Source organism: Lycium ferocissimum, chromosome 6 (assembly GCF_029784015.1).
Source record: "Lycium ferocissimum isolate CSIRO_LF1 chromosome 6, AGI_CSIRO_Lferr_CH_V1, whole genome shotgun sequence".
Lineage (NCBI taxonomy): Eukaryota > Viridiplantae > Streptophyta > Magnoliopsida > Solanales > Solanaceae > Lycium > Lycium ferocissimum.
Genome location: NC_081347.1, coordinates 1,670,628 through 1,694,929, shown reverse-complemented (window position 1 = coordinate 1,694,929; position 24,302 = coordinate 1,670,628). Strand labels below are relative to the sequence as shown.

Below are 24,302 nucleotides of genomic sequence, written 5' to 3'. Positions count from 1 at the left end.
TTATATTATTTGGTTATTGACCTACATGCAAAAAAAACTAATATAAAAGAGAACATAAAAACCACAGTGAGAATAATCTCCTTAAACAAGACTCCCACAAGAATACGTCATTGCAGATGTTATTGTGTTGTATATGAGAAAAATAAATCATTGAAAGAAGTAAAACACGTCAAATCCAAATAAGGTAGGAAATTCAGGCAAATCTTAACAGTTGGTATTCTACTTCAAAAGTCTATATAACTTTAATACAATGAAAACATGCCTAGTGTGACCTCACAAAATAACTTTAATAATTTCTAAAAATATAAAGAAACTTATAAAATACAAGTTGTAGAGTAGTCATTGTTAACAAGAGGCTTGAGTTCCAAGAAATAACCAGCATAGAATCTTAACCGTCCAATCTTAAACCAAAACACAATCACAACCGTTAATCAACCGCCATACAACAAATATATTCTCTATATTCAAAGTTCTAACACCCGCCAAAACTCATTCGCAACAAAAAAAAACTAACTTCCTTACATTACAGTTCTTGAAAGCTCTCTTCAATGGCTACACCCGAATCAGCAAGAAAACTATTCGGACCCGGTTCATATCCTGTTATCAACCTTCTAAATCATCTCCATAACGATGACGATAATCTTCGTAAACAAGCAGAAACTCTGCTCAATTACACCAAGAAAAACTACCCAAATGCTCTAGTTCAGAAACTTTTCGAAACAGTTCAACGTAGTACCCCGTTATCGAAAAATCCAGGTATTCGATGTTACGATATTTTAAGTGATACATTACCACGCCTTTGGACTAATCTTTCGCCAACTACACGAAATGATTTAAAGATTGGTTTGAATTACAAGATTTGGCTTGAAACAGATTATGAAATGCTCAAGGCTTGTTGTTCTTGTGTATCGAGTTTAGCGTGTTTGCTTTTCAAGGAAAATGAATGGGATGTTCTGCTTTACTTTATGTTTAGGAACTTGGGTTCGAGTTCTTGGAATAGGAAGTTAGGCGCTTTGCTATTATGGAATGATTTGATACCAAAATGTCCTGAGGTTTTTGTACTTTATGTTGATGTTTTGATTGAGGGGTTTAAGACCCTTATGCCTACTGTGTCGGAAGATCATCGATGTGGGGTTGCTGCTGCTAGAGCATCTGTGAAGTTGATGTTGTATTTCGCGACCCCTTCGAGTTATTCCAAGTTTTATGGTCTTTTAGGGCATGTTATAATGACTTTGTTTATGGCACTTGGTGAGGAGGTTCTTGTTTGTAGTCTTCTTGAAGATTTGATTGTTTTAGCTGGGGTGGAAACAGCGTTTTTTAAAGTTCAATTTGATGTTGTTTTCGAGTCTATGGTTAGGGTAGCTGAGAATTTGGACTTAGTGGAAAGTTTAAGGCAACTTGCTATATAGTTTGTTGTTACTGTTGCTAAGGATAGGGAGAGTGGATGTGGGATGATGCAAACGGTTAATCAATCGAAATTGCTTCTTGTGTTGATTGATATGTTGGTGGATATTGATGATGATCCTTCTTGGGGAAATGCAACTAGTGATGATGAAAATGAAGGGGAGTTTAGTTCTTGTGGTTATGCTATGGAGAGATTGGATAGGCTAGCGATTGCATTAGGGGAAAATGTAATTGTGCCTAGTTGCCCTTCGAGCTTGTTCAACTTGTTGCATAATTGTGCCTAGTTGCCCTTCGAGCTTGTTCAACTTGTTGCATAATGAAGATTGGCAAATTCGCCATGCTGCTGTTACTGCATTTGGGCTTATTTCAGAGGGATGCTCAAAGGTAATAGAAATATGCTCAAAGGATATGGAGCAGCTCGTAGAGACTATTGTGAAGAAATTAATACATGATGGGCACCCTCAAGTGCGATGGGCGATAATTCGTGCAATTGGTCACCTATCAAAGTATTTGAGCCCGCATTTTCAAGAGCATTATCATCAGCAGCTCCTTCCAGCTTTGATTGAAGTATTGGATGATTTTGATTATCCCAGGTTGCAGGTACTTCACATCTTCTTTTTGGCTGTATCCTTTTACCTTATGCAGAAAGCCTTCTATTCGAGAATTTACAAATAGGCTTACCTTCAATGAATATCCTACGCTGATATTTGATGGCATTCTTGGATCCCCTAACATGTTTACTATGTCATAATATCTTTAAGCCCTTCATGTTTCACTGTTATATCATCTTGTTAATGACATATGACCAATGTATTAACTTATTGTTCTCTAATTGAGAATTTGTGAGTTACCATCTTCTAATGCTTGGCTTGGCCTGATTTTACAGACAGTATAACTTACCTTTAGCTTTTAGCATCTGAACTAATTGACTTAGCAAACTCATCCATTGAAAAGTACATATGGTTGGCTACTAATATTTTCTCTTCTGTATAGACACGTGCAACTTCAACAAAACTGTTGTTCAGTCACAATTGCAGTGCGGATGTCTTGAAACCTTACCTGCACAAGATAGTGAGTAAACTAGTCGGGTTTCTACAGGTATATTACCTTTACCAATCTACAACATATTTATCCGTCCACGTGTATAAAAGTAATAACATAATGCTTGTGCCTGATGTGTGTCTGTAAGAGTAATGACATAAGCTTTTATCAGTGATATCTCTAATGTGATTTGGCTTCATATTTAAAAGTAACCTGCTGTATTCTAGAGAGGAATGACAATGATGAAAGAAGCAGCTATGGAAACTTTAGCCTCTTTAGCTATTTCATCAAAGGTACTTTATTGCCGGGGGTTCAAAAAGAGCTTTTTTTTTTTTTTTTCAACCTCTGGTGTTCCAAACTTCATTTGCCTGGATACTGCAGGAGGACTCTGCATACATATATGATTCTATAATGCCTTATCTGAAAGTTATCTTGCTAACTGCTACTAAAGATACAAGTCCCATGCTCCTGGCCAAATCCTTGGAATGCCTTACCATGATAACAATGGCTGTTGGAAATCTAGCAATCCTTGATTATGCTGAAAAGGTGAATACATTTTCTATCTTTTCATTTCCTTTAAGCTGGCATTATATAAATGTGGACTGTTTCCTCGAGCTGGCGTTTTGCCAACGAAGTGAACTTTTAGACTTTAAGTTAGAACCACATAGAGACCAGTACTTAAACCATTCAGTTCAGCGAAAATTAATTTATATATGATTAGAAATCAGGAATATTCGACTTCCATTTATCCCTACAGCAATATCTTGTAAATTCAAGCCATTTATCCCTACAGCAATATCTTGTAAACTCAAGCATGTACCAACTTCTTTTAAAGACTGAGATTCGATTCAGTTCTTTTAAAGAAGCTGAAAAAATACATGTCATACAGCATGAAACTATCAACAGCACTTAAGCTTGGACACTGCATTGAAACGCTGTGTGATTTTAGGTCACTACTGCGCCTATTTCACTGCAAGAAACCGACATGGAGGTAGAAGATCCAATGAGGTGCCTCTTGTTGCAAGTATGTTGATACACTTCAAATTTTCTGCAACTTTTTTTTTTTTTTTTTTTTAATCTTTTTTTGGCTAATTTACACCAGAGACATTATGGGTTTTTGTACACTTGATTCTGTTGCAGGCATGGCATAGACTATGCAAATGCTTAGGGGCAGATTTCGTTCCTTATCTGAGTGTTTCCATGCCCATTGTGATAAAATCTGCTACGCTGAAGAACTATTTGAGTGTTTCCAGTAATTCAGATACAGATGATTTCTGATGATGAAAGGTGGGATCTTCCTATAATACTCGTATGAAATTTCACTTAAAATGCATGTCAGAGGTATTAGTACTATGTAGATGGTTACGAATTGTCATACATTTGATTTTCATTACATCATTGTTTTAAGAGTTCCACACAAGGTACGACATATGAAGCTACTATGTTGAATTAGAATGTAGAGAAACGAATACATTAAGTGAATTCTATGTATCTGCCTGTTTATTTAGAGACATCATCTCTCATGATATCAGACATGTTTTTTGAGGATATTGGTCACTTCACTTAATGAGCATTGTTTTAAATTAATATATCTACGAAAACTTTTAACAGTGTGGTTTTACTTTGTTCAGAAGATACATTTCTTTTTTATCATTCAGTCGTGCTCTTTTTTCCCCACTGAGACAATGGTCCCAATATTGAGTCACAAAGATAGTTTGTGAAATGTAGATTCCATCAAGTAATAAGGGAAAAAAGTTACTGAAATAAGCAACTTATTGGAATAAACTTATTGAGGATCTCTTCAGCTGGCATACAATATCTTCTGTAGCACGATTGAAGCCACAGCTGGGAATAAAAACATTGGGATAAGAAGTTCACTTCTGGAAGAAAAAGCCATGGCCTGAGTTAAAGGAAGGGATGCATTTGTGGGTTAATGAGGTATGTCTAGAAAATTACAGTTCATAGCTAATCTCTTTTACAAGGCTTATAAAGGAGCATGCAGATTTTTATCTAACTTGTGGTTTATGCAGATTGTTAGTGCTTTAGTTCCAAATATTACCTTTAAATACAGCGAAGAAGTAAGAATGGCCGCCATTCCTGGTAAATTTCTCCATGTGTCTTCTAATCATTCCTGTCGCATTATAAACCAAATCTGATGTTTGCTAAGTTGCATTTATTCCTTTTGTAGCAATGCCATTACTGTTAAATTCGGCTGCTTGTGCTATGGAGAAAGAGCTTCCTGTAATAGGTTGTGGCAAGTCCCCCGTTAAAAAGCTATCTGACACTATAATCACGGCTTTGCTTGATGCGTTAAGGAAGGTAATTAACCTAGTGTTTCAGCAAAAATTTAATCAATATCATATTGACACAATCCTTTAAAAAGTTATATTTTCCCTTTAGGAGTCAAACATACAAATTCAAGCAAGACTGTTGGCGGCATTCAACAAGCATTCAGGTCAGTCATTTAAATGCACACTACATTTTCAAATATCAGTTTAGGACTACATTCCCTTTTTCTGAGTTATATCAATGGCCTAGTTTAATGATAAGAAAGTTCCTGTTTTTCATATCTAGTTAGATTTACAGTTCAAACAACTAATATGCTAAGCTTTGCCTTCTGTACACTATTCTCCATGTGTTTTGCCCTTGAGCTTATTTGACTGTGCACTAAAAAGTACTTACTCACAGATTCCGGGTTCACGTCTACGTAAACACCAAGCTGAAAAATTTGTTGATGGCATATCAAAGGTTCTCTCAACTTGCTCATACCACAAAACAGAAAGAGAGAAAAGAGTTAAGGAGCACAACAATTTAAGGGAGCAAGAACTACTCAAGGAGGAAGCTGAGCAACACTTAACTATATGTAGAAATGTTAGTGTTTTAACTCCAAACATCCTCCAATATATATACTTAACAGGATCTTAGACTTACCGTTGTTGGTTTCTTTGTTTCCTGAACTCAGATTGGCATTTGCCTGGGAACTATGGTGAAAAACTCAGGCATCATTCTTGCCCTTTTTTGACAAGTTTTTGCCTAGTGTATCACTTATGTGGGTAAGCTTCTCTCTTGTATGATGTACTCTACGATATAATTCAATTGATGACACCTCTTACTAAAGCATCAAAAATGACTAAATTGATATAAAATGCTAGTTAAACCAGTCTATTGAGAAATTCTACAGCGACACTTTTATGGTTTCCTTGACCATTTTCACTCTAATCTTCTGTGAGTTTCCCTTTACTTTTCTACGTACTTCTGTACAGAGTAATGATAGAATGGCCGAAGAAAGAAGAATAGTAGTGCACCTTTTCCGTGATATTGCTGAGCAGTGCCGAGAAGAAGTATTCAGGCAAGTCTTATGTGATTTTCAATGTCTTATTAGTCATAATAAGCACAATTGGCTTAGCTGAACTTCATTTTTGATTATTTAAAATCAGGTACTATGAGGAGTGGATACAGCTCCTGCCTAAAGTTTACTATCATAAGAATCCAGACGTTCCACAGGTTCTATTTTCCGTACCTTTACAGTTGTTCCCATAGTGAGTCTTTCGTATATCCTTCAAATCTGATGTTCTTTATTTTGTCAGATCGTGGGAACTGCAATTGGTTTTTGTGCTGAATTCGGAGGAGATTTCCTTAAGCCTCATACTATAGGTAGCTTTGTGCATTATAATATGCTTAAGATATATGTTTTCTCCACTAGCAGGACTGACTTAGGTTTCTAATGTTGTTTGCAGTAATATTCAATCATCTAAAAACTGTAATGGAGCATCCTAATGCAAAAAACCCGGATAACATCATGGCTTATGAGGCTGCTGTTTCTACCTGTGGGAAGTTAAACCAGTTTGTCTTGGAAGGCATCTACACCTATGAGGTTCTCTCTTACTACTTCTTCCTATATCATTCCAAAAGAAAACTTCATACACTAGTACACGTATCAAAGAGTCATCACAAATTTACAACCTCTCTTGATTGCAGTTTTGGCAGTATAGAAATGAGTTATCTGGAGTAATTTGATAAATTTTTCATTTATTGACTGATATATTATAAACTTTCTTGTCCTTCCTCCTTTACAAATCTATTTTACATGGCAGTTCATCTTGCTTTGGCTTAGCCATTTACCTGTAATGTGTAATCTGGATGAGGCTAAAATCAGTCACGAACTGCTTTGTTCGATGTTGGGGACGTAAGTATTCCCTGTAGGCTAGCAAGAAGTAATCATTGATTATCAAGCCTTCAACATTTCTTATGTATCGCTTGCTCTTTCACGTCAGAGCAGAAAGTTATTGGCCCTGACGGATCTTATATACCAACTATAATAGCAATTTTTGCTGAGGTAGTTTTCCTTTTCTGTACCCTCATCTGCAGTTCCATATATCAACTAAGATTTCCTCCATTTCATAAGTTTGTATTATTTCTTTTTTGCTATAGGTTTTATGGGCAGGGAACAATTTGCCCACTGATGAAACTACGAGGCGAATTATCAATCTATTGAAGAAGTTCCAACGAGAAATGCAGCCTCATATCTTGTCCAAAATATTTGCAATTTACCACATCAAAACATGTTGCGCACTGTCTTGTCTATCGTATAAATTGTTTGTGCATTTTTTGAATAAATAGATACATGTACAGAACAGAATTAATAACTAACAGGAAAAATAGCAAGACTCATGCTTGTAGATAGAGAAAGATTACTGTAAAGAGTGTGCTTGTATGCAACGGATGAAGTAGGAGTATGATTGTAAAGGGGATTTTTGTTATCAGATTGATAAAAATAAGATCTAAACATAGATGGAATATTAGTACAATTCTGTCTGCTATATCTTGTGATGTACTTTTGTTAAGTTTCTACAGCTATTTCTTAGTTACACTCTTAATTTAGGCAAAAGCTAGAAAACTCAAAAGTGAAAAGGAACAAAAGATGCAATCTATGAATTGTGCATAAAAGACATGACTTTAGACAAGGCTATTTAATTTGTCATCGTATCAAATTTGTAACACACAATCAATAACAGTACAATGAGACAAAGAAACGGCTAGTCTTTTTGGGGACATTTGACAAAATTGAAACTAGACAATAAAATGCAGAATGTAAGACAAATGTGAATTACAATGCTGGCCTTTTGTCCAATGAAAAACGTTGACTTAGAGAAAATGTTACTATTGTGTAGACCATATCCGCTTTAGGTGAAAAGTGTAGCCTTTGATCAAAAGTTGCACTTTTTGAATCTCCAATTATCTTCATGCATTACTTCATAAATTGCTAAATCACATTGACTCATTGGCGCAAGAATATTTATTAATATCAAAGTGGCACGAAAAAACAAAGCGTGGCAACTCCAAAACTAATACTCCCTCCGTTCACTTTTACTTATCCACTATTCCCTTTATAGATTTTCATTTTTACTTGTCAATTTTCAAATATCAAGGTAAGACAAAACAAAAAATTCTTTTTTACCTTTAGCATTTTTTACTCATTTCAAATCATTTTTCCAACTCCAATACAATTATACACCATTTAATAGGGGTATTGTGGTAAAATACATCTCTTAATCATTATTTCTTAAACAGCGTGAAAAGTCAAAACGTGACAAGTAAAAGTGAACGGAGGGAGTAAATAAATGCAAGGTCTCGTATCTTCTAAGTTCAAAATTAAACTTATAATGTAAGCATTGCATAGTGCTTTAATAATATACTAGCAATTTTCAGCTTAAAAAGATCAGTGGTATATGTAGATCTAAGATAATATCACATGGAATTAAAGAGTACAAAAATGCATTAAAATCTCAAGAGTGTTTGTCGAACCGTGCCGCAATGTTGGGAGCAAATGCATGAATGCAGCTCGGTACACTAATAGAATGCCATACAAGTCATTGTTTTTGCATTTTTATTTTTCTACTTGCGTTCGGTATTCGTATTGAGGTTGGTTTGACACATTCTAACTTGTGCCATATGAGCCTATTAAAGGGTAAGATAGCGATCCCTATGACCTACTCCCTACCAAATTTTCTGACTAAGTGTGGGATTCTCGTTCATCTCACCATAAATTTACGTGGTCATTATTTTTGTTCTTAACTAGTAACATTAGTGTGTAATTGCCAACGAATATAGTGGGATGGGTGAATCTCTCCATCTTTAATTAAGACTTAGAGTTGATCAAGCTTGGATAGAAAACTCTAATAAGGAACATCATCCTTTTAAGTGTATAATATAACATTGCTTAAATATATATCTTCAGAATTCACGTTGTTTTATTTGAACTCGTCTTAATTCATTATTATTAAATTAAAAATAATTAAATTTATCTCTGAACAGTCTGAACTATAAAAAAATGATCTCCTTAACCTCTTCGTCAATGGGGATAATCACGTCCTTGTGGTTAGCAATCAGTCTTAACATTTTAGCCAACACAAAATGACATAGAAAGGACCCGATTCCCAAGTTTCTCTGATTTACTGTAATTATGTGGGCCATTTGTAGAATTAAAAATTATTGCATCGTGGTGGTTAGCAATCAATATAACATTTTACCCAACGTAACACAAATGACAAAGAAATGACTCTAGCACCAAGTTTCTCTGATTTACTGCAATTACGTGGGCCATTTGTAGAATTAAAAATAGTTCTAGGAGAGATAGAATTTCTCAATACTTAATTAGATATCTCATGTTTAAATTTTGAAAATATGTTTTATTATATTATAAAAGAACGATTTTTCCTTCACTGATTACTCGAAGATTCAAAACCAATATTGAACGCTAGAGGGATATTTTAAAAAAAAGGTTGTGGGACACAAGAAAACACTTGGATTGAACTCAATGGTTAACATTCACTTTTTGCACAATCAATCCCATCAATGAAGTCGGCAAAATAATCCACGTATGTCCACTTGTCTATTTGCTTATTGTCACGTACTAACTCATATTATAGTAATAGTTTAAATGGAAAAGGCTCAAGCAATCGAACTATCGGAAATAACTCATTTATGTCATTCGTCAATAGTTTAGCTTATTTATACAATTAAACTAGTAGAAATGGCTCATCCATGCCATTTTTCATTAACCCAAGTTTTACAATACCAAATATGATATTTGACATCCAATTAAAGGTTCACGTCGTTTAATTAAACCAGCAGAGATTTATGAGTCGGGTTTTAGTTTAATTTAGGATTTAATTTGTGTTGGTTTAAGTAAACGACGTGGACCTCTAATTAGTGACCAAGTATCATATCTGATATTGTAAAATCGATTTTATTGAAAAATGGCATGGATGGTCATTCACGATAGTTCGATGATAAGATAAATGTAAAACTATATTGACGAGTGGCATAAATGAACCATTTTCGATCGTTCGATGACATATTTAAGCCTTTTTCGTAGTTTAAATATTGTCTTAAATTCATGTCCATGCCTCTTTAGAGACTAATCTCTTCATTCCAAAATAAATAGTACAGTAAATTTTTGCAATGTGACACGTACCTTAAAAGAAATTAACTAAAGACATTAATATAAATAGTTATTTGTCAATATTACTTTTTCCAAAGAAAAATTAAATTAGAAATCGTCATTAAAGATATGCGTAGTTTTCAAAAAGTTAATTAACACTCCCCAAAATAAGTGTCATTTAAAAGTAAAAAAATCACACCTATTAAGAAATCAATAATTCTAATGTGGAGTTTACTATCTCTATTTATTAGCTGTTTTTTGAGGATTGAACAATATTTAAAGAGGATTACTTTTTAATGCTAAGGGCATAATTGAAAAAACTTGCTAACTTTTGTCTTATTTTTTAATATGGGTACTTATTTGGGATAATATTATTTTGCTAAGGTGACAGACGAAAAAAGTATATCTTTGGTCTTTAAAAAGTTCATTTGTTTTAGCCCATAAAAAAGGGAAAAGGGTCAAAAATCTTTCTTTTACTTTGGAAAAAGGGCTAAAAATACCCTACGTTATAAATTTGGGTAAAAAAATACTCCTCCCATTATTAAAGTTTTCAAATATACCCCTATCTTAATGGAAATCCCCAAATTTGCAAAATAACTCGATTTTCTTTTTAAACCTGCTCCATTTAAATCTGATCCAACTACATAAAAAACTCATATAAAACCAACTGTTCCTGAATCCTACATTTGGAGCCACTAGGCACAGGAGAGGGTAATCCATATGAGTTTTTATTTAGTTGGGCCGGGTTTAAATAGAGCGAGTTTAAAAATAAAATAGGGATTTTGAAAATTTCCGTTAAGACATGGGTATATTTAAAAAATTTAATGACGGGATGGATATTTTTGACCCAAATTTTGAATGAATGACATTTTTAAGCCTTTTCCAAAAATAAAGGGGCATTTTTGACCCTCCCTCCTTAAAAAATTGCCAAAAGTTCATTTATATTAAAATGGAGTAAGGAACTTTCTCATACTTAATATTTCAACCGTCAAAAATAAGACAAAATTATACCTTTAGTCAAGATCCATAGAATTATATAATGACCAAGTGAGTTTTGAACCGTTAAGAGATATTCAAGTCCTTGATAATGGCAGACATTATTGAAAAATCTAGCGAGTGAAGCTTAAGTTTGATGATGGTGAAAAGATCGAAAGATTCAAATAATCATTTTCAAAATTATCGCATTTTTATAATATAAATAATTTATTTTCTTAAAGTCATAACCTCTTCAAGACCATCATGCAAAATAGGATATACACTATTATTCCCTCTCAAATTATTTGTCGCTTTTTTATTTTACATGTCTCTTAAGAATATTAATTAAGAGAGATATTTGACTAATTTCACCCATATTTATGTTTAAATTATAATCTTTCTCCATTTAAGTATTTACTTTATTTATGAATCATCTTAATCAATGATAAAATTCTATGAAGGCTAAAATAGGGAAAAAATTGAGGCAGATATTTTTTATTAACCACGACAAGATAATTTGTTCTAAAATGATAAATAATTTGTTCTAAAATGACAAATAATTTGATCCAAATATTTTTTAATCACCATGACATATAATTTAAGATGGGGACTATTCTTTAAATCTATACTTAATATTTCAACTGTCAAAAATAAGACAAAATTATACCTTTAATCAAGATCCACAGAATTATATAATGACCAAGCGTGTTTTGAACGGTTAAGAGATATTCAAGCCTTTGACAATAGCAGACGCTACTGAAAAATCCAACGAGTGAAGTTCTAGACAAGTTTGATGATGGTGAAAAGACCGAATGATTCAAATAATCATTTTCAAAGTTGTTGCATTTTTATAATATAAATAATTTATTTTCTTAAATTCATAACCTCTTCAAGACCATCATGTAAAATAGGATATACTGCTTATTATTATATCAAATTATTTGTGACTTTTTTATTTCTGGCATCTCTTAAGAAATATTAATTAAGAGAGATATTTGACTAATTTCACCCATATTTATGTTTGAATTATAATCTTTCTCCATTTAAATATTTACTTTATTTATGAATCATCTTAATCAATTACAAAATTCTATTAAGGCTAAAATAGGAAAAAAATTGAGACAACTATTTTTTATTAACCACGACAAGATAATTTATTCTAAAACGAAAAATAGTTTGAACCAAATATTTTTTAATCACCACGACAGATAATTTAAGACGGGGGCTACTTTTTTAAATCTATACTTAATATCTCAACCATCAAAAATAAAACAAAATTATACAAGATCCACAAAATTATATAATAACCGAGTGAGTTTTGAACCGTTAAGAGATATTCAAGCCCTTAATAATGATAGACACTACTGAAAAATCTAATGAGTGAAGTTCTAGACAAGTTTGATGACGCGAAGAAATTGAAAGATTCAAATAATCATTTTCAAAATTATCGCATTTTTTTAATATAAATAATTTATTTTCTTAAATTCATTACCCCTTCAAGACCATCATGTAAAATAGGATACACGCTATTATTCCGTCTCAAATTATTTATCACTTTTTTATTTTCTGTCTCTTAAAAAATATTAATTAAAAGAGATATTTGACTAATTTTACCCTTATTTATGTTTGAATTATAATCTTTCTCCATTTAAATATTTACTTCATTTATGAATCATTTCAATTAACGATAAAATTCTATTAAGGCCAAAATAGAAAAAAAAATTGAGACAACTATTTTTCAATAACCGCGACAAGATAATTGGCTTTAAAAAGACAAATATAAATAATTTAAGATAACTATTTTTTAATAATCACGACAGATAATAAAAATAGTAACTGCACAAGATAATTTGTTTTAAAACGATAAATATAAATAATTTAAAACAACTATTTTTTAATAACGAAACATGATATCTTAACCGTCAAAATTAGGATAAAATTGTACCTTAAATCAAGATCCACAGAATTATATAATGACCAAGTGAGTTTTGACAAGTTAAGAGATATTCAAGCCCTTAACAATGGCAGACCCTACTGAAAATTCAATGGCAGACACTACTGAAAATTCTAATGGTGAAGTTGTTCTAGACAAGTTTGATGAAACTGAAGATTCAACAAATTTCAAGAAACCAACAATAACTATGAATCAAGAAAAAGAAAAAGAAAAAGAAAAAGAAAGGGTTACTCTTTTTGATATCTTTAACAATTTTGTGTCAACAATTTTCTCTTCTGATAATAATGGTGGGGTAATTAAGAGGATTAAAAGGGCTATTTCTGAAAATGTTCCTTTGGTTAATCAAGCATCAAAGAATTCTGCTCATAATGTTTACACTTGGACTCGCAAAGGAAGCTCTCTGCGTGCCCTTCTTGTTATTTCTGTAAGTTAAAAATTTATTATTTTTTTGTTTGTTATTATTTATAGTTTTTAAGAGTTAATTTGATCTGGGGTTTGCTCTGATTTGCTTATTTTACTAGTATTTCCATTTTGTTTGATAAGTTAAAAAGTTTTTTATTATTTTTTTGTTTTTATTTTGTTTTGAGATAGTTATTTAAGATTCAATTTTTGAGTGTTAATTTGATCTGGGGTTTGTTCTATTTGGCTTATTTTACTAGTATCTCCATTTTGTTTTGAGATAGTTATATTAAAGATTCAATTTTTGAGTGTTAATTTGATCTGGGGTTTGTTCTGTTTGGCTTATTTTACTATTATTTCCATTTGCTTTGAGATTAGTATATTAAAGATTCAATTTTTATTTGATCTGGGGTTTGCTCTGTAGCTTATTTCACTAAAATTTCCATTTTATATTAAAGATTCAGTTTTTTGGGAGTAAATTTGATCTGGGGTTTGCTCTGATTGGCTTATGCTAGTTTTGTAATTAGACTGATTAAAAATAAGAAAAAACAAACAGACTAGCTGAGCAAGCCCTCTGCATGACCTCCTTGTTGTTTCTGTGGGTTAAAATTTCTGTTTGTTTTGAGATAATTATGTTAAAGATTCAGTTTTTAAGAGTAAACTTGTTCTGGGGTTTGCTCTGATTGGTTTATTTTACTAGAATTTCTATTTTGTTTTGAGATAATTATGTTAAAGATTTCAACTTTTGAGTGATAATTTGATCTGGGGTTTGCTCTGATTAGCTTATTTTACTAATATTTCCATTTAGTGTTGTTATGGTTATATTGAAGATACAGTTCTTGAGAGTAAATTTGATCTGGGGTTTTCTCTGATTGGCTTATTTTGATGGTTTTTGAAGTTGTATAGGGGTTTTAAGTTATTGTATCCAAGTTTTGTAATTAGACTGATGAAAAAATAGACTAGCTGGGGGAGCCCTCGGCATGCCCTCCTTGTTTCTGTAAGTTAAATTTTGGTTTGTTTTGAGATATTTCTGTTAAAGATTCAGTTTTGAGAGTACATTTGATCTGGGGTTTGCTGTGATTGGCTTATTTTACTAATTTTTCAATTTCTTTATGGATTTCAAATTATTGTATCGAACTTTTGTAATTAGACTGATGGGAAAAAACAAATAGATTAGCTGAGGGAGCCCTCTTCATGTCACTCCTTGTTGTTTCTGTAAGTTAATTTTCTCTTTGCTTTGTTATGATTAATGTCAAAGATTCAGTTTTTGAGAGTTAATTTGAGCTGGGGTTTGCTCTGATTGGCGTATTTTGCTAGTTCTCCCGTGGCCTCGTTGTTGTTTCTACAGGTTAATCCCAGTTATTTTTGTGATGATTATGTCAAATATTCAATTTTTGAAAGTTAATTTGAACTGGGTTTCCCCAACTTGGCTTATTTTACTAACTTTTCTTGTTGTTTATATATTTCAAATTATTATCTGACCTTGTTTTGCCATGCTTTCTCTTGAGCCGAGGGTCTTTCGGAAACAACCTCCCTAAAGGTAGGGGTAAGGTCTGCGTACACTTTACCCTACCCAGACCTCACATTGCGGAATTTCACTGGTTATGTTGTTGTTGTATCTCATAGTTTGTGGGAGAGGCAGGGGGCTAGTCTCATCTACTCAGCTTCTCCTTATTTAGTAGTATTATTTTGTATTCACGTAGTATCGTATTTTTCATTTCTTACTACTTTTGTTGCTTCATTTACTTTGTTTATCTTGCTTTTGTTGTCGTTATTCTCCTTTTAATAATGCTTTACTTCTTTAGAGCCGAGGGTCTATCGGAAACAACCTCTCTACCCAAAAAGGTAGGGGTAAGGTCTGGGTACATCCTGTCCTCCCCAGACCCCACTTTGTGGGATTACACTGGGCATGTTGTTGTAGTTGTTGTTGTTGTAGCTTGTAATTTGACCTGCTGAAGAAGCCCTCTCCTTGCCCTCCTTGTTGTGTCTGTATTTCAGTTTCAGTTAGTTTTGTAATTATTATGTCGAAGATTAAGCTTTTGAGTGTTGATTTCAGCTGTGGTAATGAAATATAAAAGGTTTAGTTTTCTAATGGTTGTATTAAAGAGAGTTGATTTTATGTGGGGTTTCTTCTGATTGTCTTGTTTTACTAATTTTTGAGTAAAGTAGCTTTATGGCCTCTGTCAATTAGATTTACTTGAATCTTTTAATGTTTCATGTCTCGACTTGTAATTAGTATGTTTTGGCCAAACATTGGACCTTTAGTCCAAAATAAAGGATGTTAAGACAAGTCTTGCTCCATAGACTGGCTGACACAATGACATTGACAATACTAGTAATCAAGGACCTTTAAATATATTTTTTCATCCCTTTTTCATGCAAAACATGCCCTTCTCAGTGTGACCACATAGCCCTTGCATAGTTCATTGAGATCTACAAAAATCCTTCTTATACCTCTGGCCATTCTAGATATATTCCGTCTCTCCTTATTTGACATATACATCATAGTCATTTTGAACTGAGGACTGTAAATTTTGTGTTAACTGAAAGAAGTCCTAGATAGCTCATGTGACATTATTACTCCCCTAATCATGACCTGACGGCCTATATCTGAATTGCCTATTCTTAGTGATTGCTTCGCTTCTAGTTTCTTCAAGTTGGTCCTCATCTTGATATCATCATAATGATGCTATCTTCTCATTGCTTACTTACCCTATCACAATCTTTGCCAATTGGTGTCCAGTATCATATGCACTAGTGCTAAATGGGCTTTATTGTCTATGACTACTTAAAGAAGTGATATTGTGATTTTAACCTCAACAATACACATTGAAAGAGAACAAAGAAAGATAGGCAAATTACTGTTCTCAGTTTCCTAAAACAAACAACCCTACCGTCTGTCCTTTTTTTTTTTTTTTTTAATTTTCTTGAAAACAGTTATTGGTTCATGATATTAATGTAATCTCTCTCTCTCTCTCTCTCTCTCTCTCTCTCTCTCTCTCTCTTTTGTAGTCTCTAACCAGTGAATTCGCCATGGCATGATAAACTTTTCCCAACTTTACCAGGAACAAAAACTAATAATGGACAAATACTGTTTTTAACACTTACAAGATAAGGATCTAGCAACCAGTGTAACCTTGGCAGTTAAGTGATAAAATATGTTTTTCAAAAGGAAACTTGATTTGTCCATGTTTCGGTATAAGATGAGAAAATTGTAACTTGAGCACATTCAAGATAATTGACAAAAACTGATGCTTTTGGATCTTGTGCTGCACATGCAAAATTCTAAGAAGTCGCACATTGATGACCATACATGTCATTCAACAATCATTACATAAACTTTTTATGAACTTAAAGAAATTGTACCAAGAAGCCCTCTTTTAATTCTTTTTTTTCTTTTAATTCTTTTTTTTGTTTTGGGAAAGCCCATATTTCATTTTGTAAGACATGATCTAAAGACCATAGTTCCTATTCCCATTTATTTAATTTTAGAGAATAACCTAACAACCTTTTTTTCAACTAACATTTAACTCATCTTATCTGATTTATATCTAATCTATTCTGTGGTATGCCTGTTTAGCAAGGGACAGCCTTTTTTTTTTCCGAATACTAGCCCGACCAATACGACTAAAGACAAAAATCTGTTCATGTAGTAGAAGAGAACCTTGACAGTTCTTTGTTCAGAACTACATTGGGTTCTTTAGACTGTCTATCCAGTAGTAGTCGATCAAAAGGCTTTATTTTGTTTCTCCAAATAGAATATCGGCAGTAGTCTGGCCATGTTTTTGGAGAAACAAAATAAAGCCTTTCGGACAACGATGACAACTATTGGAGAGACGTGGATCTTGGAGATCTTGGGGACTAATTGGTGGAATACTGGGAATCCAAGAGTTCTATGAATAACTAAAAATGGCCTCCTCTGATATCGGCTCCTTGACGTGCTGTATACCAAAGTCGAACCAGATAATGTGTACAGTGAAAACTATTTTCTAACTTATTTATATAGGTAAGTCTTTCAAATTGAATTCAAACACACTTATGAGTCATGATTATGTTCATTGGTTTAAGGATGAATATAAGTACCCGTTTATAGGAGTTCTTTTGCATGTCCTTATTTTTTCGTATTTTATTCTCTGTATAAGTTTGTCAAGTATGTGCTTAATGGAGAATTCTGTTTTTTCTTATTGATTATCGTTGAACTTACCTTATTTATACAAAGAGGGAACACATGTTCAATGAACTGCAGATGATGTAACTAATCAAGACATAAATTGATTAAGCTGTATCATATCATACTTGCAGAAATATCTTTATTTGGTCTAAAACTTCATGTGACCCCTTTTGGTTGGTTGAGCATGGGGCTTCATAATGGAGGTCTCAGTTTCGAAACCCCCTTTCTACGACATCATCGGATTTGCCTTCTGGGTCGAGCTCGTCGCACGGGGCTTGCCTACTGCGGGTTATCTCTCCTGTGTGGTGGGTATACCGGCTGTGCACCCGAAGGGTAGTGGCTGCGGGTTCCCATGTGATTAAACAAAAAAAAAAAAAAAAAAAAAATTCATGTGACCCCAATAAAGGAATTTCTTCTCTCTCCCACTTCTTCCCTTGGAATTACCATTCTTATAGGGATACAGGCGCCTTCACATCTTCTTGTCTGAAATGGCTGGGAGAGGAAGGGTTCCTAAAGGGAGTCAAACCTCATTTGTAAACTAGCCCTTTAGGATCACTTGCATTATGTACAATTTTTAAGGTTTCGTTCATTTTGGGATACAGCCGGATCTATGCATTGGCTAGATAAGCATCGTGTAGTAAGTGGAGTAGTCATTTCCATAGGAATGGAGAAGAAGAACCAGATCGTGATTCGTATACACATTCCAAAAGAAGAGCCCCAAAGTCCAATGAAAGTGTGAACAGGAAAACATCGTAAGCTCAAAAAATGACTTAATTGCATTGTACTGTGCTTTCTTTTAATGTGTGTGAGCCTACAGTTTCCCGCTGAACTTCTTACATGTTAAACTTGGGCATCCCCATGAGGTTGTTATGAAATGAAAGACACTAATGTATTAAGCAAGTGATACTACTTTTGACTTTTTACAAGTAAGAAAAGTGAGGAGAAAGAACTTACCCACAACAACAAAAAAAGTGAGGAGAATGAAAAGGGATTGTGTACCATGAACGCAAGACTCTCTGTTGCCTTTTTCTGTTAAAAGTTAATGCCATTCCAGTAGTTACCTATTAGGCACATATTTTGAATAGCATCACCACTCATGATCAAACATGTATGGTTGCGACAAATTTGTACCTTATGAACCGAGTACAGAATGCAACGAATCCTCGTTCTAATGACGTGGAGTAAAAGAGGCAATTCTGATGCTATGGCCAGGAGAGTTTTGGACTTATTAGTTTGCTTCTTAACTAGCAAGTTTTATCAGGCCCTTGTTAAAGATGAGTTTTGAAGAACTTGAATGTCTGAGTTTCTTTTCAATTTAAGGTCTCAGATCTCTGTCTTGAAAATGTGGAGTCAAATATTGATGCTCTTTTCTCTCACAAGCTTTAGCAAGCTGTTTTAGTATGAATATTGATGCAGATTATTTTTCTTTTGAAACTCCTAAGTTTGTGAGACTAACCTGTTTCTTGGACTGGTAAATATTTATGTAGGTGGGAACGATTGCTCTTCTTGCTTTGACAGGATTGCTAGTCTTTATGCTTTTCTTTGTCGCGGCAACTGTCAACGCCATTGTGATCTCTCTTCTCATGTCATTAGCGGCTGCAGGCGGATTCCTGGCTCTTTTCTTTACCTGCCTAACGGCTATTTATATCGCTGGTCTATCAGTTGCTGTATTTGTCATTTCCAGTACGACGATTACAGCAATCATCGCTGTGATTGTGGCTACAGGTATGCACAAAAGAAGTTTTTCTCTCTATTCAGTTTGCCACTTCTGTTTGAGCACCTTCCTTCTGTTTTTCACATGTTTCAGCATTTATATTATGTTATTTTCTCACATATATCGTAATTTTGTCATTTTCTAACCTGAGTGTGGCTTTGTCCTATTTTCAATCTTTCAAATGAATGATTTGCAGAGATGGCACGAGTAGGAATAACTATCCATATTACTGTTCAATTTAAATGAGATTTCCCTTTAAAAGCTGAGTTTTGAAACAGATTTTTATCTTTGACGATGTTTTTAATCTGAGTAGTAGCTGAAGTTATTTCTGCAGTGCCGTCATCAGTATCAAGTATCCAGAAAAAGCGTGTTTTGTCTAGTGAAGCTGGTGGGAAAATGTGTTTTGTCGGCGAACTAGTGGAAAAATGTGTTTTGTCTAGTGGAAAATTCCGTTCCCAAAATTTGAACTCGGAAAAATGTGTTTTCAAAGTTTACTGGTGGACTGTCCTTGGATTGTATACGGCCATTGAAATGTGTTTTGTCTTGTGAAGCTGGAGAACACTAAGTGCCCCTTTTATGTCATTATATCGGAGTGTTATATCTGGTGTTTTGCTTGTGCCTCAGGTTGGATTGGATTCTTCTGGACAATATGGCTGGCAACAAAGAAAAGTGCATGTCTTGCCAAGCACTCGTTGAACATGACAGGATCAGCACTATCTGCTTATTCGTCTGCCAGACATGTTCGGCACAACCATGATGCATGAATCACCATGCCTACTATCAAGAAAGAAGCCCCCACTTCTATGAATAAGAGTCTTAAATGGTGATACCAACTGCCATTATGTATTTAGCCTTCAGTGCCTTACCGCCTTCGTGATGATATGTCTATCAATGATATTTAGCTCGTCATGCAGTAAGGTTCGATGTATATTATAATATGTGTAGCTGAATGCATGTGCAGACTAGTGATGGGGCCTTTTGCTATGTTTGGAAACTGGCCTGTAAATTGTTCTTGAGAAATAGATCTTGCCAGTTAGCAAGTATTAGTATATCTTTTGAAATCTTGAATATGTTGAATGAGAATGTAGTTTTTTGTTCGTTAAATTGTGTAATGATAGTTGAGTATCACATACAGTTTGAATGCATTTGTAAGAATATGCCTAGTTGTAAAAATTATTACAGTAGCAGTGCGTTTTAACGTGTATTTGTAAGTATATTTGCTTTAGTTTCAAGTTCACTAATTTCACCTGGAGGTATCTTTTATGTGAAATTGTGTAGAAGTTATTTTACACAGAAGCTCTTTCTGCTAAGTAGGTGGTGCACTCACTGCTTTTAGATCCTAGATAAATAAGAATCAAGTATGTAAGTTGTCATGATCCAAGTTCATGGCACATTTGTCCCTCGCGGCTATGACATCATCGGGTCCAAAATTAAAAATTTGCGTCCTGTCTTATAAAGTTTTTACTTTCTCTCCTGTTTCAATGTGAGTTTTGTCTAAGGTGTAACATGCATCCTTTCTTCGAAAGCTTGTCAACAGAGAAGCCTGTGAGTCCTCCTTTGGCTCTTGTCATGGGTGTCACTTAAGTAGTGGGCAAAAAGGTATACCCACTGTCTCTAAAATCTAGATATGTTATTACCGGGAGGTGTAGATTATGGTATGCTGAAGTCATGTTGTGACTATCAAGGATTGTGTTACTTTATTCTTAATCAGAGGTTTTAGGTTGAATTTTGAGAATAAAATCGCCCTTGTTATAAAAACGCTCTACTTTTAAACTAAAACTTTTTGGCACGAAGTCAGATCATTCAGACTTTAAAATGGATATTGAACACCAAATTAAAAAAACCGTCATGTTGTGCATGTTTAGAGTTTGATGGAGAAAAGTCAAAGAGGCATACCTTTCTTAAAGGGAACACAATGCTTCAAATTACTAAAAATGCTTAGTGTTGTAAATAATTTGAAAACGGAATATGTGTATTTTCAGCTGATATTTATCTTTTTGCTATTAAAAATCTTTTTTGCGCTTCTTTAAATAATAACAAAATTGAAATCTTGTACAGAGCAGGTCAGAAAGGGATATGATTACAGTATTATACGGATAAATGTTTGACATTTTCGTTAGGAGTCAAGATGTGGTCCCATTTGACCAAAATGGTCAAAAAGTATGTCAGGAAAACTCTAAAAATTGCAATTTTTACCCTGTAAGTAGACCAAAATTGTGTATCCAGTTCGTTTCAGGTTCAGAAAGTTAATAATCGTACATCAAAAGGCATTTATCTTGTCCAAAAATAACAAAATTTCTTGAAAAAAGAGTTCTTCCATTTTCGATGTGGTCCTGAGATTGTTCAAAAGGAAAAGAAAGAAAGAAAGAATTAAACATGGGTAAAATAATTGGGTTGAGTATTAAATATGGGTATAATATGAAAAAAAATCCTTGAGTTTCTAAAAAAATAATTTGATTTCCCATCCAGTGTCCGGTACTAGGATTGGAGTCTGATTATCCGGAGTCGCCGCGTAAGGCCTATTCCGGGAAAGCGCTCCCTACTAAGTATATTTTCATATCCAGGGCTCAAACCCGAAGATTACCTTTCTAGTGACTGATTTAGGTAAAATTCTATGTTGGCGCTTTAATTTTCTTTAATTTAATCGATGTTAGGGAAAAGATCTAAATTACTTGAATTTGCCCTTCATTACACTTTTGAGCCATTAATATTAGTGTTTTAAATCCTCTCGTATTTGTCATGTCAATAATTAAAGGTGCTCCGGCATGAAATGAGTGAACTGCACGTGTCCACGGGAAAAAAAATATAAAATTACACCTGATTATAATTTAAAATTACACTAAGTAGAAGTTCTCCTTTTCCCTTAGGGGTCTAATGACAAAAATAAAATGAATTTCTTTTCCTAATGCGGGGTTAATTGTCACGCCCCGAACCATAGCCTGGGCGAAACACGGCACTCGGTGCCATACTGCATGTGACCGAGCGAACCACATGGCTTGCTGAATCATCATGAGGCATACATGAGCAGAAATATAGCAGGAACGTGATGAGCTTTTATAAAACATGAGATGTCATAATAATTTAATGAAATACTTGTTTAAATCATAAATGCGGAAATAACACGAGTTGAGCCAAAGATGGCTAAACGCCTTGCATGTCTAACATAACTAAACTGACTAGTCTATGAAACCTCTATTCATGAACCTTGACTGGAAAACGTATTTGCTGGGACAAGGCCCCCCAGCATACCTTTAAATGCATGACTAGTAAAATAAAGATAACTGACTAAACCCCAAATGAGATGGGGCTCACCAATGACCGATACGAGCAAATCCTACCGAGCAGATGCGGCGTCCACCGTAAATACGTACTCGCATCGTGAAATGCGTGCCCCCGGCAAAAAGGGACGTCAAGACATGAATGTGCGGTATGTAAAGCAACCGAATGAAATAACATGACATAAAGTAATAAAGATAAGAATCGAACGTGAAATCGAAACCGGGTTAGCGAGCATGAACATGAATACATATATAATATAAACGAGTAAAAATATCATAAGTAGGGAGAGCAATAACTTATAACCGATCCATGGTCCGGTGCTTCCGTCCCGGCGTAACACTCGGCCCCGAGGAATACGAGATTTAATAAAATATGAAAGGATCCAAATATTATGAGAGATCGTCTAGGACATGGGTGGAGCGATCCTCATCCACGGTGGTTACGTAGTTTCAAAGTTATCGAAGCCTTCCTCGTTAATTAAAACAACTCCCCAAAACTTGAACATATAAAATAAGTGGCACTTGTCGTCCCACGGTTTTCATGAATATAACTTGTTTGTATATGGATATCATGAATCATAGCTTACTTGCATGAACTTGTAAAACATGTATAGTATTTTCTTGAAAATAGCATAATATATCATAAACTAGCACGCATGAAACCATGGAATGAGATATATGGGTTTTCATGGATTACGGACGGATTCTCAATAATCATAAAGAAATATTAAGAACTCAATGATGGAATTATAACAATTCATACATAGATAATCATGGACTTGGACCTAGGGTTATCATGAGCATGGTATAGAAACCCTAGTTTTAGTAGAGAATCATAATTTATGGATTATGAGGCGTGGGGAAGAAACAATGATGTTCCCACACGTAGATAGTAACTCTACATACCTTAGTCGCTCCAAAACTTGAATTAAAGACTTGAGCTTTGAAGAAGATTTCCAAAACCTTGAATTCTTGAACCTTGAGATTGTTTTTTCTTGAAAACCCTAGTTTTAGGAATGATGATTTCTTGTTTAGATTACAAGGATATGTATTAGAATTGACTTGGAATAATTAGAGTAGGCTTACCTTGGTGTTCTTGAGGTTTGGGACTTGTTCTCTATGGATTTAGGGTGATTTTTCGTGAATGGGGTGTTAGGGAAATAAACCCCAAGCTTAAATATAACTCAAAACGCGAAATCCCGAATTTTGACCCGAAACCCGACCTTTTGCGCGATGGGTCCGCGATTCACGGGCATCGCGCGACATTCTGTAGCTAAATACTCAGATTGCATGATCGGCCCGCGATGCGGAGCCATCGCACGCGCCCGCACGCGCGACACGTATTGATTCTGCACAGTGTTCGGTAAAATAGGCATAACTTCTTGTACATAGCTTTGTTCAAGTCCCATAATATACCGTTGGAAAGCTATTTCAAAGAGCTACAACTTTCATGTTTTAAGTTTCCTCAAATTCCCAACGGATTTTCACGAAATTCGACTGGAAGGCAGACGTATCAAAACTTAGCTGATTCTATAGACTTTTAAACGCCTTACTATTAGCCATATTGAGACGATCATATCTCCTTGCTCCGATCTCTGATTGGCCTGGTCCTTATATCGTTAGAAAGCTATTTTTACGTACTACAACTTTCATTAGGGTACTTTCCCAAATTCCCAACTAATCAAAGAGTTATCACTGCCCGAAGTAGGCCTATCAACCATTTTCGCAAAACGTTCAAACCTTCAATTTTTCCGCTAAAACTCTAATGATATGAGTCTAACCTTAGTTCTAAGATACGGGGTGTAACATTAATATTACCCAAGTTTAATGACGAGCAAAAGTTGCTCAATTTTTCTATTGTACAATGCTAAATTTGACCTTTTTCTATTGTACAATGCTAAATTTGACCTTTTTCTCAAATT

General features: G+C 34.2%; 2 protein-coding genes across 2 annotated transcripts; both read left to right on the top strand.

Annotated features, from left to right (window-relative positions):
• The first annotated feature begins 548 nt into the window (after positions 1–548).
• LOC132060469 (uncharacterized) lies at positions 549–6,462 on the top strand. Its single transcript, XM_059453505.1, has 18 exons — positions 549–1,393; positions 1,436–1,680; positions 1,727–2,004; positions 2,398–2,502; positions 2,673–2,738; positions 2,827–2,991; positions 3,395–3,469; positions 3,586–3,697; positions 4,319–4,383; positions 4,476–4,545; positions 4,634–4,764; positions 5,134–5,316; positions 5,445–5,498; positions 5,709–5,794; positions 5,883–5,949; positions 6,033–6,099; positions 6,183–6,319; positions 6,424–6,462. The coding sequence occupies exons 1-18, from the start codon at positions 549–551 to the stop codon at positions 6,460–6,462; spliced, it is 2,790 nt and encodes a 929-aa protein (XP_059309488.1).
• A 6,386-nt stretch (positions 6,463–12,848) lies between these two features.
• LOC132058842 (uncharacterized) lies at positions 12,849–20,306 on the top strand. The gene is made up of 3 exons (XM_059451214.1): positions 12,849–13,242; positions 18,876–19,113; positions 19,727–20,306. The coding sequence occupies exons 1-3, from the start codon at positions 12,886–12,888 to the stop codon at positions 19,864–19,866; spliced, it is 735 nt and encodes a 244-aa protein (XP_059307197.1). The 5' UTR covers positions 12,849–12,885; the 3' UTR covers positions 19,867–20,306.
• Positions 20,307–24,302: the final 3,996 nt, after the last annotated feature.